The sequence below is a fragment of the Pseudophryne corroboree genome, chromosome 11, assembly GCF_028390025.1.
Source record: "Pseudophryne corroboree isolate aPseCor3 chromosome 11, aPseCor3.hap2, whole genome shotgun sequence".
Classification (NCBI taxonomy): Eukaryota; Metazoa; Chordata; class Amphibia; order Anura; family Myobatrachidae; genus Pseudophryne; species Pseudophryne corroboree.
In genome coordinates, this window is record NC_086454.1 from 157,735,399 (window position 1) to 157,752,423 (window position 17,025).

Below are 17,025 nucleotides of genomic sequence, written 5' to 3' on the forward strand. Positions count from 1 at the left end.
CACCGATTACCACTTGAAATCCTCTCATCCTGCAGTCATACACATGGTTAAGTCTCTTACGATTAAACTGGCATCTGTCCATCTGTTTCCATTCTTTATTAATGAGATCTTGAATAACCCGGTTTACTAGAAACATTCTGCCTCATCTTTGATGATCCACAGAAAGGGAATCTTGGAGAGAGGCTGAGGTATCCATGGTTTTGCTAATATGTTTACTAACAACATTCACAACATCAGGCTTAAATTACCTAGGATCTTCCCCGACCTCTCCTGACTCATTGCTAGATGACAATCAAGTTCAATAAGAGAACCCGGGGATCAGGCTGTATATCACCAGTGCACACATTCATATATGAACCCTGTATATTATATAAATCCTGCATAGTGACAAACTCCTGCACTGCCCTCGCCCACAATAAATTAAACATTTAATTTGTTTAGGGAACTGGGTTGTTGTTACTTTGTGCTGAGAATTACAATCCGCACATAAATCCCTTTCATAATCTTTAGTTAAAGGTTTATCACTTGCTCCTTTAACATGATTATGACTTTTGCCTGTTCTCATGTCATCACTAGGCTCCAAGTACTAAGAAGGAATAGGTTACTGTCTAGAAATCTATTTAAAAGCCACCAAGACAGCACCCCGCTTTCCTATGCAGGTTGCTCTCTGGTTACATGGCGGTGAGCTCAGGCACCCTTGCTGCTACTGCAGCTTCTAACAGAGGGGGTCATTCAGGCAGCGATTTTTGCAGCCCTGCAATCATAGTCGCCGCCTACAGGGGGAGTGTATTTTCACCGCGCAGGTGTGCGAACGCATGTGTAGTAGAGCTGCACACTCTGATTTTCTGCAGTCTCTGCGCAGCCCAGGACTTACTCAGCCGCTGCGAACACATCAGCCTGGTCAGGACCGGATTTGACGTCAGACACCCTCCCTTCAAATGCTTGGTCCCGCCTGCGTTTTTCCAGACACTCCCTGAAAACGGTCAGTTGCCATCCACAAATGCCCTCTTACTGTCAATCTCCTTGCGAACGCCCGTGCGAATGGATCCTTCGCACAAACCCGTCACTGACCGGCAAGCCACTTTGCAGCCGCCCGTTGCGCCTGCACACAGCATTCAGATCTAAATACCCCCAGAGTTCCTCAGCATTGTACAGCTTCCCTGTCAGTCTGTGCAGAGAGTGACATGTAAGTGACGTTATGTAGGCAATGGTGACCTCATCTCGCAATTCCTACACAGAGTGTTAGATTTACTAAAGCTTAGACAAGTGGTAGTGGCATTGCCCATAGCAACCAATCAGATTCTGTCTATAATATTCTGAGAAATGATACCTAGAATCTTATAGGTTGCTATGGGCAACACCACTACTTGTCTGTTTTAAAAGCTTTTATACATATACTCCGGAGTCTCCAATACCGCGTTTGCTACTTAGGAGTAACAATTAGTGTCCCAAGGGAGCCATAACTGTCCCTACTTTTAATCACGCAGGTACGGACATCACGGATGTGATATTAAGGGTGGGATTCAATTGTGTATCGCGGCACTGACAGCTGCCGGGCACCAGACAGAGAAATTCAATTGTTGATTCTGTCGGGCACGAACAGCTGCCGATGCCAGCATTTCAGTTTGCACCTCACGGGGCAACTGAAATGTGAGAAAAGTGACCCATTTGGGCACCCACATGCCACTTTTCGCGCCACCCCCATTAGCTTAGTTTGGTTATGCGGCTAAACCCAGCCTTTTTGGGCCCACTCTACTAGGTCGGTGGGTTCTTCCTGGGCGGCTGCCAGGGGTGTCTCGGCTTTACAGCTATGCCGAGCAGCTACTTGATCAGGTTCGAACAAGTTTGCTAAATTCTACAAGTTCGATACTTTGGCCTCTGAGGACTTTCAGTTTGGTCAATCAGTTCTGCAGGAACCTCAGCAATCTCCCACCCGGTTTGGGAGCTTTGGTACACCCCCATGGTACTAAATGGACCCCAGTGTCCTCTGGGACGTAAGAGAAAATAAGATTTTACTTACCGATAAATCTATTTCTCGTAGTCCGTAGTGGATGCTGGGACTCCGTCAGGACCATGGGGATTAGCGGCTCCGCAGGAGACAGGGCACAAAAATAAAAGCTTTAGGACTAGGTGGTGTGCACTGGCTCCTCCCCCTATGACCCTCCTCCAAGCCTCAGTTAGGATACTGTGCCCGGACGAGCGTACACAATAAGGAAGGATTTTGAATCCCGGGTAAGACTCATACCAGCCACACCAATCACACCGTACAACCTGTGATCTGAACCCAGTTAACAGTATGACAAACGTAGGAGCCTCTGAACAGACGGCTCACAACAATAACAACCCGATTTTTTTGTAACAATAACTATGTACAAGTATTGCAGACAATCCGCACTTGGGATGGGCGCCCAGCATCCACTACGGACTACGAGAAATAGATTTATCGGTAAGTAAAATCTTATTTTCTCTGACGTCCTAGTGGATGCTGGGACTCCGTCAGGACCATGGGGATTATACCAAAGCTCCCAAACGGGCGGGAGAGTGCGGATGACTCTGCAGCATCGAATGAGAGAACTCCAGGTCCTCTTTAGCCAGAGTATCAAATTTGTAGAATTTTACAAACGTGTTCTCCCCCGACCACGTAGCTGCTCGGCAGAGTTGTAATGCCGAGACCCCTCGGGCAGCCGCCCAAGATGAGCCCACCTTCCTTGTGGAATGGGCCTTGATAGATTTAGGCTGTGGCAGGCCTGCCACAGAATGTGCAAGTTGAATTGTGCTACAAATCCAACGAGCAATCGTCTGCTTAGAAGCAGGAGCACCCAGCTTGTTGGGTGCATACAGTATAAACAGCGAGTCAGATTTTCTGAGACCAGCCGTCCTTGAAATATATATTTTCAATGCCCTGACAACGTCCAGCAACTTGGAATCCTCCAAATCGCTAGTAGCCGCAGGCACCACAATAGGCTGGTTCAGGTGAAACGCTAAAACCACCTTAGGCAGAAACTGAGGACGCGTCCGCAGTTCTGCCCTGTCCGAATGGAAAATCAGATATGGGCTTTTATACGATAAAGCCGCCAATTCTGACACTCTCCTGGCTGAAGCCAGGGCCAGTAGCATGGTTACTTTCCATGTAAGATATTTCAAATCCACCGATTTGAGTGGCTCAAACCAATGGGATTTGAGAAAATCCAAAACTACATTAAGATCCCACGGAGCCACTGGGGGCACAACCGGGGGCTGTATATGTAGTACTCCTTTTACAAAAGTCTGGACTTCAGGAACTGAAGCCAATTCTTTCTGGAAGAAAATCGACAGGGGCGAAATTTGAACCTTAATGGACCCTAATTTGAGGCCCATAGACAATCCTGTTTGCAGGAAATGTAGGAATCGACCCAGTTGAAATTCCTCCGTCGGGGCCTTCCTGGCCTCACACCACGCAACATATTTTCTCCAAATGCGGTGATAATGTTGTGCAGTCACCTCCTTCCTGGCTTTTACCAGGGTAGGGATGACCTCTTCCGGAATGCCTTTTTCCCTTAGAATTCGGCGTTCAACCGCCATGCCGTCAAACGCAGCCGCGGTAAGTCTTGGAATATACACGGTCCCTGCTGAAGCAGGTCCCGTCTTAGAGGTAGAGGCCACGGATCTTCCGTGAGCATCTCCTGAAGTTCCGGGTACCAAGTTCTTCTTGGCCAATCCGGAGCCACGAGTATCTTTCTTACTCCCCTTTGCCGTATAATTCTCAGTACTTTTGGTATGAGAGGCAGAGGAGGAAACACATACACTGACTGGAACACCCACGGTGTTACCAGAGCGTCCACAGCTATTGCCTGAGGGTCTCTTGACCTGGCGCAATACCTGTCCAGTTTTTTGTTGAGGCGGGACGCCATCATATCCACCTTTGGTTTTTCCCAACGGTTCACAATCATGTGGAAGACTTCTGGATTAAGTCCCCACTCTCCCGGGTGTAGATCGTGTCTGCTGAGGAAGTCCGCTTCCCAGTTGTCCACTCCCGGAATGAACACTGCTGACAGTGCTATCACATGATCTTCCGCCCAGCGAAGAATCCTTGCAGCTTCTGCCATTGCCCTCCTGCTTCTTGTGCCGCCCTGTCTGTTTACGTGGGCGACTGCCGTGATGTTGTCCGACTGGATCAACACCGGCTGACCCTGAAGCAGGGGTTTTGCCAGGCTTAGAGCATTGTAAATCGCTCTTAGCTCCAGTATATTTATGTGAAGAGACATCTCCAGGCTTGACCACACTCCCTGGAAGTTTCTTCCCTGTGTGACCGCTCCCCAGCCTCTCAGACTGGCCTCCGTGGTCACCAGGACCCAGTCCTGTATGCCGAATCTGCGGCCCTCTAACAGATGAGCACTCTGCAACCACCACAGAAGAGACACCCTTGTCCGTGGAGACAAAGTTATCCGCTGATGCATCTGCAGATGCGATCCGGACCATTTGTCCAGCAGATCCCACTGAAAAGTTTGTGCGTGGAATCTGCCAAATGGAATCGCTTCGTAAGAAGCCACCATTTTTCCCAGGACTCTTGTGCATTGATGCACAGACACTTTTCCTGGTTTTAGGAGGTTCCTGACAAGTTCGGATAACTCCCTGGCTTTCTCCTCCGGAAGAAACACCTTTTTCTGAACCGTGTCCAGAATCATTCCCAGGAACAGCAGACGTGTCGTCGGGGTCAATTGAGATTTTGGAAAATTCAGAATCCACCCGTGCTGTTGCAGCACTACTTGGGTTAGTGCTACTACGTCCTCCAGCTGTTCTCTGGATCTTGCCCTTATCAGGAGATCGTCCAAGTAAGGGATAATTAATACGCCTTTTCTTCGCAGAAGAAACATCATTTCGGCCATTACCTTGGTAAAGACCCGAGGTGCCGTGGACAATCCAAACGGCAGCGTCTGAAACTGATAATGACAGTTTTGCACCACGAACCTGAGGTACCCTTGATGTGAAGGGCAAATTGGGACATGCAGGTAAGCATCCTTGATGTCCAGGGACACCATAAAGTCCCCTTCTTCCAGATTCGCTATCACTGCTCTGAGTGACTCCATCTTGAACTTGAATTTTTGTATGTACAGGTTCAAAGATTTCAGATTTAGAATAGGTCTTACCGAGCCGTCCGGCTTCGGTACCACAAATAGTGTGGAATAATACCCCTTTCCCTGTTGTAGGAGGGGTACCTTGACTATCACCTGCTGAGAATACAGCTTGTGAATGGCTTCCAATACCGTCGCCCTGTCTGAGGGAGACGTTGGCAGAGCAGACTTTAGGAACCGGCGAGGGGGAGACTTCTCGAATTCCAACCTGTAACCCTGAGATACTACCTGCAGGATCCAGGGGTCCACCTGTGAGTGAGCCCACTGTGCGCTGAAATTCTTGAGTCGACCCCCCACCGCCCCTGAGTCCGCTTGTAAAGCCCCAACGTCATGCTGAGGGCTTTGCAGAAGCCGGGGAGGGCTTCTGCTCCTGGGAGGGAGCTGCTTGGTGCACTCTCTTACCCTTTCCTTTGCCTCGGGGCAGATATGACTGTCCTTTTGCCCGCTTGTTCTTATAGGAACGAAAGGACTGCGGCTGAAAAGACTGTGTCTTTTTCTGTTGGGAGGGGACCTGAGGTAAAAAGGTGGATTTCCCGGCTGTTGCCGTGGCCACCAAATCCGATAGACCGACCCCAAATAATTCCTCCCCTTTATACGGCAATACTTCCATATGCCGTTTGGAATCCGCATCACCTGACCACTGTCGCGTCCATAAACTTCTTCTGGCAGATATGGACATCGCACTTACTCTCGATGCCAGAGTGCAAATATCCCTCTGAGCATCTCGCATATAAAGAAAAGCATCCTTTAATTGCTCTATAGTCAATAAAATACTGTCCCTATCCAGGGTATCAATATTTTCAGTCAGGGAATCCGACCAAACCACCCCAGCACTGCACATCCATGCTGAGGCGATGGCTGGTCGCAGTATAACACCAGTATGAGTGTATATACTTTTCAGGGTAGTTTCCAGCCTCCTATCAGCTGGGTCCTTGAGGGCGGCCGTTTCAGGAGACGGTAACGCCACTTGTTTTGATAAGCGTGTGAGTGCCTTATCCACCCTAGGGGGTGTTTCCCAGCGCGCCCTAACCTCTGGCGGGAAAGGATATAATGCCAATAACTTCTTTGAAATTAGCAGTTTTCTATCGGGGTTAACCCACGCTTCATCACACACTTCATTCAATTCCTCTGATTCAGGAAAAACTACAGGTAGTTTTTTCAGACCCCACATAATACCCCTTTTTGTGGTACTTGCAGTATCAGAGATATGCAAAGCCTCCTTCATTGCCGTGATCATATAACGTGTGGCCCTACTGGAAAATACGTTTGTTTCTTCACCGTCGACACTAGATTCGGTGTCCGTGTCTGGGTCTGTGTCGACCGACTGAGGTAAAGGGCGTTTTACAGCCCCTGACGGTGTCTGAGACGCCTGGACAGGTACTAACTGGTTTGCCGGCCGTCTCATGTCGTCAACTGATTTTTGTAACGTGCTGACATTATCACGTAATTCCATAAACAAAGCCATCCATTCCGGTGTCGACTCCCTAGGGGGTGACATCACCATTACCGGCAATTGCTCCGCCTCCACACCAACATCGTCCTCATACATGTCGACACACACGTACCGACACACAGCAGACACACAGGGAATGCTCTTATCGAAGACAGGACCCCACTAGCCCTTTGGGGAGACAGAGGGAGAGTTTGCCAGCACACACCCAAGCGCTATAAATATATAGGAACAACCCTACAGAAGTGTTGTTTCCTTTATAGCAGCTTAATATATCAATATCGCCAAAAAAGTGCCCCCCCTCTCTGTTTTTTTACCCTGTTTCTGTAGTGCAGTGCAGGGGAGAGTCCTGGGAGCCTTCCTCGCAGCGGAGCTGTGCAGGAAAATGGCGCTGTGTGCTGAGGAGATAGGCCCCGCCCCCTATTTCGGCGGGCTCTTCTCCCGGTGTTTGTGAGACCTGGCAGGGGTTAAATACATCCATATAGCCCCAGGGGCTATATGTGATGTATTTTTAGCCAGAACAAGGTATTATCATTGCTGCCCAGGGCGCCCCCCCCCCAGCGCCCTGCACCCTCAGTGACCGCTGGTGTGAAGTGTGCCGACAACAATGGCGCACAGCTGCAGTGCTGTGCGCTACCTCATGAAGACTGAAAAGTCTTCTGCCGCCGGTTTCTGGACCTCTTCACTTTTCGGCATCTGCAAGGGGGTCGGCGGCGCGGCTCCGGGACCGGACTCCATGGCTGGGCCTGTGTTCGATCCCTCTGGAGCTAATGGTGTCCAGTAGCCTAAGAAGCCAATCCATCCTGCACGCAGGTGAGTTCACTTCTTCTCCCCTAAGTCCCTCGTTGCAGTGAGCCTGTTGCCAGCAGGACTCACTGAAAATAAAAAACCTAATAACTTTTTCTAAGCAGCTCTTTAGGAGAGCCACCTAGATTGCACCCTGCTCGGACGGGCACAAAAACCTAACTGAGGCTTGGAGGAGGGTCATAGGGGGAGGAGCCAGTGCACACCACCTAGTCCTAAAGCTTTTATTTTTGTGCCCTGTCTCCTGCGGAGCCGCTAATCCCCATGGTCCTGACGGAGTCCCAGCATCCACTAGGACGTCAGAGAAAATAGGATTTTAATTACCTACCGGTAAATCCTTTTCTCGTAGTCCATAGACTATACTGGGCGCCCGCCCAGTGCTTCGTTCTTCCTGCAATGTTATTTGGTTAAGTAATGTTGGTTCAGCCATTGCTGTTCCTGTTTCAAGTTTGGATAGCTTGGCTTTCCTCTTGTTGTGTGTGCTGGTTCGGAATCTCACCACTATCCTTATCTATCCTTCTCTCAAAATATGTCCGTCTCCTCGGGCACAGTTTCCTAGACTGAGTCTGGTAGGAGGGGCATAGAGGGAGGAGCCAGCCCACACTATCAAATTCTTAAAGTGCCCATGACTCCTAGTGGACCCGTCTATACCCCATGATACTAAATGGATCCCAGTATCCTCTACGGACTACGAGAAAAGGATTTACCGGTAGGTAATTAAAATCCTATTTTTAAGAAGAGGTCTGACAATTGCTTCTTTTAGTGGTTCAGGAAAAATGAAAATGTTAAATATTCCATGTCCCGTGAAATAACGCACACAAGAAGAAGTGTAAATAGGTGTTAGGCACATTGTTACATGCATCCAGCTGAAAATACAGGCATACAAAGTGGGTATGTGGCTTGTCAGTTTAAACTAATGCAGTGTTATAGTCACAAGAGAATATATTGTCTGGACAGTTGATAGTAAATACGGAATGTCACGACCACCGGCCGATTCTCCAAATAGGCCAATCCGAGAATCGCCGTCCGTGACTACTGGGTTACTTTAAACACGACACTGCCACCAGCAAGAAGATTTTAGCGACTAACCGCAAGGCTGTCTTCGCTTCAGCCGACATACACAATAATTAATATGTCACAAAATAATAGCATGGATCATTAGACCTTTGGGCATAAGAACACAGACCAGAACTAAAAATTAGATGTTTAATTTCAAGAATATCTTCAGAGATTTTAGTTACAAAAAAGAGTTACAAAGATTATGAGAAATATTTAAAAGTACACACCGATTAGGAAACAATTTAAAAAAAAAAAAAAAAAAGAGAGGATGCTTCCAGAAACCTAACTTACTCAACAACAGGTAGGCCTTCTGTGTGGAGGGATTTCACACTGTAGGAGAAATGGTGCATTCCCAGCTCTTGGCTGCTTCCCTTAGAAATGAACAAACAACTAGTGTGGGTGAGAAGGGCAGATATAACCCCCTTACAGCTGCGGCCCCCACCTTTTCCTTAACGCTCTCAATGCTGTGTACCTGGGCAGTGAGAAACCAGATTTCGTTTTTGGTTGTACTTTTTAAACCGCTGTATTATTAAATTTCAAGAGGTCAGCTTTCTTTTGATCTGGCCTGGCTTTTCTGTCAGGTCTCTGCTAACTATAGTTTTATGCTTCTTAGATAAGGGCCATAAACTAACCTCTGACTCCCCACTATACATCAAGTATCCTCTACTCCCATATCTGTGTAGCTATGAGTTCACCTAGAGGGCAGGCTGGCATCCATGTTGTGTCACAGACTCCATTACATTATATATGAGACATTACATACAAGTCTTATATCACTGGATACAAGTAAACATCCCATTTTGCCACACGAAAGTTGCATTTTCAACATAAAATATAATGAAATGCAAACACCTCCACATCTGTGGTTAGCCCTGTTTAAAGTTGAAATGGAAATCTTTCCTGTAATAGTCCATTTGGAAATGACTAAATAAGTATTGCAGATGCATGCCTGCAACTTCATATCATTTTGCCAGCGTGTTAAAGAATTACTCTATGTACTACGAGGTCAATAAGCAGCCAGCAGAGGTACACTTCGGATATTTCTACATCTTGGTCTTACACACTTTGGGGCTGACTCTGAGTGACACACAAAGAGGCTGCATTAGCGGGGTAGCCTAATTTACTTACTTATGCTAATGCTGCGATTGATATTACGCCAGTCGCCGCAAGTGTCATTGTTATTATTGGCACGTGCACCAGGCCCATGCTAGGTAAAGAGATCTGTCAGAAACAGACACTCCCATAAGTCAGGGCAATTTCACATCCTTGCATTGCTCCCACATGGAAACAATTTCATGGAAAGACAGATAGGTCTGACTCAGAATAGGACAGAGATATACATACTGTATATTGTGCACATGCTCTTTATGCAAAAACTCGTTGCTTGTGTCCGTACACATTGATCAGTCTAACTCATAATCATCTCCTTCATTTTTTTAACTCTCTAGTTCAGGCCTAGCCAACCTGTGACTCTCCAGCTGTTGTGAAACCAAACATCCCAGCATTCCCTAATAGCATACATGTGGCAGGGCATGCTGAGAATTGTAGTTTCACAACAGCTGGAGAGCCACAGATTGACCATGCCTGATCTAGTTGAAAATAAGAATTTACTTACCGATAATTCTATTTCTCATAGTCCGTAGTGGATGCTGGGGACTCCGTAAGGACCATGGGGAATAGCGGCTCCGCAGGAGACTGGGCACATCTAAAGAAAGCTTTAGGACTATCTGGTGTGCACTGGCTCCTCCCCCTATGACCCTCCTCCAAGCCTCAGTTAGGATACTGTGCCCGGACGAGCGTACACAATAAGGAAGGATTTTGAATCCCGGGTAAGACTCATACCAGCCACACCAATCACACCGTATAACCTGTGATCTGAACCCAGTTAACAGCATGATAACAGAGGAGCCTCTGAAAGATGGCTCACAACAATAATAACCCGATTTTTGTAACAATAACTATGTACAAGTATTGCAGACAATCCGCACTTGGGATGGGCGACCAGCATCCACTACGGACTATGAGAAATAGAATTATCGGTAAGTAAATTCTTATTTTCTCTAACGTCCTAAGTGGATGCTGGGGACTCCGAAAGGACCATGGGGATTATACCAAAGCTCCCAAACGGGCGGGAGAGTGCGGATGACTCTGCAGCACCAAATGAGAGAACTCCAGGTCCTCCTCAGCCAGGATATCAATTTTGTAGAATTTTACAAACGTATTTGCTCCTGACCAAGTAGCTGCTCGGCAAAGTTGTAAAGCCGAGACCCCTCGGGCAGCCGCCCAAGATGAGCCCACCTTCCTTGTGGAGTGGGCATTTACAGATTTTTGGCTGTGGCAGGCCTGCCACAGAATGTGCAAGCTGAATTGTACTACAAATCCAACGAGCAATAGTCTGCTTAGAAGCAGGAGCACCCAGCTTGTTGGGTGCATACAGGATAAACAGCGAGTCAGATTTCCTGACTCCAGCCGTCCTGGAAACATATATTTTCAGGGCACTGACAACGTCTAGCAACTTGGAGGCCTCCAAGTCCCTAGTAGCCGCAGGCACCACCAATAGGTTGGTTCAGGTGAAACGCTGAAACCACCTTGGGGAGAAACTGAGGACGAGTCCTCAATTCCGCCCTGTCCGAATGGAAAATCAGATAAGGGCTTTTTCAGGATAAAGCCGCCAATTCTGACACGCGCCTGGCCCAGGCCAGGGCCAACAGCATGACCACTTTCCATGTGAGATATTTTAACTCCACAGATTTAAGTGGTTCAAACCAATGTGACTTTTGGAACCCAAAACTACATTGAGATCCCAAAGTGCCACTGGAGGCACAAAAGGAGGCTGTATATGCAGTACCCCTTTTACAAACGTCTGAACTTCAGGGACTGAAGCTAGTTCTTTTTGGAAGAAAATTGACAGGGCCGAAATTTGAACCTTAATGGACCCCAATTTCAGGCCCATAGACACTCCTGTTTGCAGGAAATGTAGGAATCGACCCAGTTGAATTTCCTCCGTCGGGCCTTACTGGCCTCGCACCACGCAACATATTTTCGCCAATTGCGGTGATAATGTTTTTGCGGTTACATCCTTCCTGGCTTTGATCAGGATAGGGATGACTTCATCCGGAATGCCTTTTTTCCTTCAGGATCCGGCGTTCAACCGCCATGCCGTCAAACGCAGCCGCGGTAAGTCTTGGAACAGACAGGGTCCTTGCTGGAGCAGGTCCCTTCTTAGAGGTAGAGGCCACGGATCCTCCGTGAGCATCTCTTGAAGTTCCGGTTACCAAGTTCTTCTTGGCCAATCCGGAACCACGAATATAGTGCTTACTCCTCTCCATCTTATCAATCTCAGTACCTTGGGTATGAGAGGCAGAGGAGGGAACACATACCCTGACTGGTACACCCACGGTGTAACCAGAGCGTCTACAGCTTATTGCCTGAGGGTCCCTGGACCTGGCGCAATACCTGTCGAGTTTTTAATCATGTGGAAGACTTCTGGGTGAAGTCCCCACTCTCCCGGGTGGAGGTCGTGCTGAGGAAGTCTGCTTCCCAGTTGTCCACTCCCGGAATGAATACTGCTGACAGTGCTATCACATGATTTTCCGCCCAGCGAAGAATCCTTGCAGCTTCTGACATTGCCCTCCTGCTTCTTGTGCCACCCTGTCTGTTTACGTGGGTGACTGCCGTGATGTTGTCCGACTGGATCAACACCGGCTGACCTTGAAGCAGAGGTCTTGCTAAGCTTAGAGCATTGTAAATGTCCCTTAGCTTCAGGATATTTATGTGAAGTGATGTCTCCAGGCTTGACCATAAGCCCTGGATATTCCTTCCCTGTGTGACTGCTCCCCAGCCTCGCAGGCTGGCATCCGTGGTCACCCGGACCCAGTCCTGAATGCCTAATCTGCGGCCCTCTAGAAGATGAGCACTCTGCAACCACCACAGGAGGGACACCCTTGTCCTTGGTGACAGGGTTATCCGCTGATGCATCTGAAGATGCGACCCGGACCATTTGTCCAGCAGGTCCCACTGGAAAGTTCTTGCGTGGAATCTGCCGAATGGGATTGCTTCGTAGGAAGCCACCATTTTACCCAGAACCCTTGTGCATTGATGCACTGAGACTTGGCTCGGTTTTAGGAGGTTCCTGACTAGCTCGGATAACTCCCTGGCTTTCTCCTCCGGGAGAAACACCTTTTTCTGGACTGTGTCCAGGATCATCCCTAGGAACAGAAGACACGTCGTCGGAACCAGGTGCGATTTTGGAATATTGAGAATCCAATCGTGCTGCCGCCACACTACCTGAGATAGTGCTACACCGACCTCCAACTGTTCCCTGGATCTTACCCTTATCAGGGAATTGTCCAAGTAAGGGATAACTAAAATTCACTTCCTTCGAAGGAATATCATCATTTCGGCCATTACCTTGGTAAAGACCCGGGGTGCCGTGTACCATCCATACGGCAGCGTCTGAACTGATAGTGACAGTTCTGTACCATAAACCTGAGGTACCCTTGGTGAGAAGGGTAAATTTTGACATGAAGGTAAGCATCCTTGATGTCCCGAGACATCATGTAGTCCCCTTCTTCCAGGTTCGCAATCACTGCTCTGAGTGACTCAATCTTGAATTTGAACCTCTGTACGTAACTGTTCAAAGATTTTAGATTTAGAATCGGTCTCACCGAGCCGTCCGGCTTCGGTACCACAACAGTGTGGAATAATACCCCGTTCCTTGCAGGAGGGGTATCTTGATTATCACCTGCTGGGAATACAGCTTGTGAATGGCTTCCAAAACTGTCTCCCTGTCAGAAGGAGACATCGGTAAAGCCGACTTTAGGAAACGGCGAGGGGGAGACGTCTCGAATTCTAATTTGTACCCCTGAGATATCACCTGAAGGATCCAGGGGTCTACTTGCGAGTGAGCCCACTGCACGCTGAAATTCATTGAGACGGGCCCCCCACCGTGCCTGATTCTGCTTGTAAAGCCCCAGCGTATACTGAGGGCTTGGCAGAGGCGGGAGAGGGTTTCTGTTCCTGGGAACTGGCTGATTTCTGCAGCCTTTTTCCTCTCCCTCTGTCACGGGGCAGAAATGAGGAACCTTTTGCCCCCTTGTCCACGAAAAGACTGCGCCTGATAATACGGCGTCTTCTTATGTTGAGAGGTGACCTGGGGTACAAACGTGGAATTCCCAGCTGTTGCCGTGGCCACCAGGTCTGAAAGACCGACCCCAAATAACTCCTCCCTTAATAAAGCAATACTTCCAAATGCCGTTTGGAATACGCATCACCTGACCACTGACGTGTCCATAACCCTCTACTGGTAGAAATGGACAACGCGCTTAGACTTGATGCCAGTCGGCAAATATTCCGCTGTGCATCACGCATATATAGAAATGCATCTTTTAAATGCTCTATAGGCAAAAATATACTGTCCCTATCTAGGGTATCAATATTTTCAGTCAGGGAATCCGACCACGCCAACCCAGCACTGCACATCCAGGCTGAGGCGATTGCTGGTCGCAGTATAACACCAGTATGTGTGTAAATACCTTTTAGGATACCCTCCTGCTTTCTATCAGCAGGATCCTTAAGGGCGGCCATCTCAGGCGAAGGTAGAGCCCTTACAAGCGTGTGAGCGCTTTATCCACCCTAGGGGGTGTTTCCCAACGCACCCTAACCTCTGGCGGGAAAGGATATAATGCCAATAACATTTTAGAAATTATCAGTTGTTATCGGGGGAAACCCACGCATCATCACACACCTCATTTAATTTCTCAGATTCAGGAAAACTACAGGTAGTTTTTCCTCACCTAACATAATACCCCTTTTTTTGGTGGTACTCGTATTATCAGAAATGTGTAAAACATTTTTCATTGCCTCAATCATGTAACGTGTGGCCCTACTGGAAGTCACATTCGTCTCTTCACCGTCGACACTGGAGTCAGTATCCGTGTCGGCGTCTATATCTGCCATCTGAGGTAACGGGCGCTTTAGAGCCCCTGACGGCCTATGAGACGTCTGGACAGGCACAAGCTGAGTAGCCGGCTGTCTCATGTCAACCACTGTCTTTTATACAGAGCTGACACTGTCACGTAATTCCTTCCAACAGTTCATCCACTCAGGTGTCGACCCCCTAGGGGGTGACATCACTATTACAGGCAATCTGCTCCGTCTCCACATCATTTTTCTCCTCATACCTGTCGACACAAAAGTACCGACATACAGCACACACACAAGGAATGCTCTGATAGAGGACAGGACCCCACTAGCCCTTTGGGGAGACAGAGGGAGAGTTTGCCAGCACACACCAGAGCGCTATATAAATACAGGGATAACCTTATATAAGTGTTTTTCCCCTTATAGCTGCTGTATAGTTAATACTGCGCCTAATTAGTGCCCCCCTCTCTTTTTTAACCCTTTCTGTAGTGTAGTGACTGCAGGGGAGAGCCAGGGAGCTTCCCTCCAACGGAGCTGTGAGGGAAAATGGCGCCAGTGTGCTGAGGAGATAGGCTCCGCCCCTTTTTCGCGGACTTTTCTCCTGCTTTTTTATGGATTCTGGCAGGGGTTAAATGCATCCATATAGCCCAGGAGCTATATGTGATGCATTTTTTGCCATCCAAGGTGTTTTTATTGCGTCTCAGGGCGCCCCCCCCCCAGCGCCCTGCACCCTCAGTGACCGAAGTGTGAAGTGTGCTGAGAGCAATGGCGCACAGCTGCAGTGCTGTGCGCTACCTTGTTGAAGACAGGACGTCTTCTGCCGCCGATTTTCTGGACCTCTTCTGCCTTCTGGCTCTGTAAGGGGGCCGGCGGCGCGGCTCTGTGACCCATCCAAGCTGGGCCTGTGATCGTCCCTCTGGAGCTCATGTCCAGTAGCCTAAGAAGCCCAATCCACTCTGCACGCAGGTGAGTTCGCTTCTTCTCCCCTTAGTCCCTCGATGCAGTGAGCCTGTTGCCAGCAGGACTCACTGAAAATAAAAAACCTAAACTAAAACTTTCACTAAGAAGCTCAGGAGAGCCACCTAGACTGCACCCTTCTCGTTCGGGCACAGAGATCTAACTGAGGCTTGGAGGAAGGTCATAGGGGGAGGAGCCAGTGCACACCAGATAGTCCTAAAGCTTTCTTTAGATGTGCCCAGTCTCCTGCGGAGCCGCTATTCCCCATGGTCCTTACGGAGTCCCCAGCATCCACTTAGGACGTTGGAGAAAGAGGGAGTATGTCTGTACAGGCAGTCATATACTCCTGGGATAATTTCTGTGTTTTCATATATGACCCAAGCATACACACATATTCATGGGAACAAGGGTGATTAAGACTTCTAGTGTGCATTTACCTTAAGGCCCATACACATTAGACGATGTCGCTCTGTGAGCGATATCGTCTAATGTTTCCCCCTCCCGGGCCGGCCAGCCGGCGGCTGACTATACACACTGAGCGATATGACTGCTCATATCGCTCAGTGATGTCACGCCCCCGCCAGCCCTGCATGAAGGTCGTGGACGATAGTCCACATCCTTCATGCATGCCCTACCGACAGCGACGATCGTTGCCGACCCGCGGGGCCGCGCATCGGTCGTCGCTGGCGGCATACACACTTGACGATAAAATGAGCGACGTCGCTCAAGGAGGGGGAAAATGAGCGACGTCGCTCATTTTATTGTTAAGTGTGTACGGACCTTCAAACTAGAACATTATTTATGGATATTGAACAGAGTATTACATTTACCCACCTAGTATAAGATGAAGTTTGGAGTCTGTCTGGAAGGCATAGTGAAGGGTCACAAGGAAGGGACTCTGTCTCACATGTTCTAGCACTGTGCGTTCAGTCCGTGTGTGCTCTGCAGTTTTCTCTTTTAGAACCAGGGCTGCTTTGCGCAGAACCTTCATAGCATAAAGACGCTTCGCATCTGGGCCTGTTACTTTCCGTACAAGGAAAACTTTCCCATATGCTGCAGGGATGGTAGGAGACAATTACCAGAAGCAGAAAGAAGTGCGGGACAAATCTGACTACTAATTAAAGGACAAGTCTATTTTATGTTCGGATTCATTTTCTCTGTTTTCCGTTGCTGATTATCACAATATTGGAATATGAGCTATACTGGGTTTGCCTACAAACTATACTCAATGTAAATTCAACTGAACAACAAGCAGAATTATTTACTAGCAACCTCTACCTCAAAGCTTGAATAACATCCTTTAGCACAAATTTACAGAAAAAATAAATAAATATTCACATTTCTAAAATCTATTGTAATAAACACTCAATCCTTCTCCCTTAAGGGGGATACACTCGGAGAGATCCGTGCTTAATTTCTAAAGGCCCATATAGAGGGGCCGATGTGGGAGAGATGTGTGCTGAGCGAACCGCTCAGCACTCATCTCTCTCCCCACTCAGCACAACGCGATGTGTGCTGAGCGTGCGGGAGGAGACGGGGGGCCGCTCATTTCACCCAGCGGGTGAAGTGAGCGACCCGCTAGATTGGCCTGCATGCAGGCCAATCTAGCACCAGCGATAGCGCTGCGCATCGCTATCGCTGTAGGGGGTACACACAGAGCAATAATGCTTACATTCTAAGCAATCTAGTCAGATTGCTTAGAATATTGCTCCGTGAGTATTG

The 17,025-nt window shown here is 48.4% G+C and overlaps 1 protein-coding gene across 1 annotated transcript in view; it reads right to left on the reverse strand.

Moving 5' to 3' along the window:
- RPS6KA4 (ribosomal protein S6 kinase A4) overlaps positions 1-17,025 on the reverse strand; it is a 170,412-nt gene that overhangs the window by 81,793 nt on the left and 71,594 nt on the right. Inside the window, exon 3 of the mRNA XM_063945014.1 lies at positions 16,138-16,356. Within this exon, the coding sequence (XP_063801084.1) occupies positions 16,138-16,356 (219 nt within the window). The remainder of the gene's footprint in view (positions 1-16,137; positions 16,357-17,025) is intronic.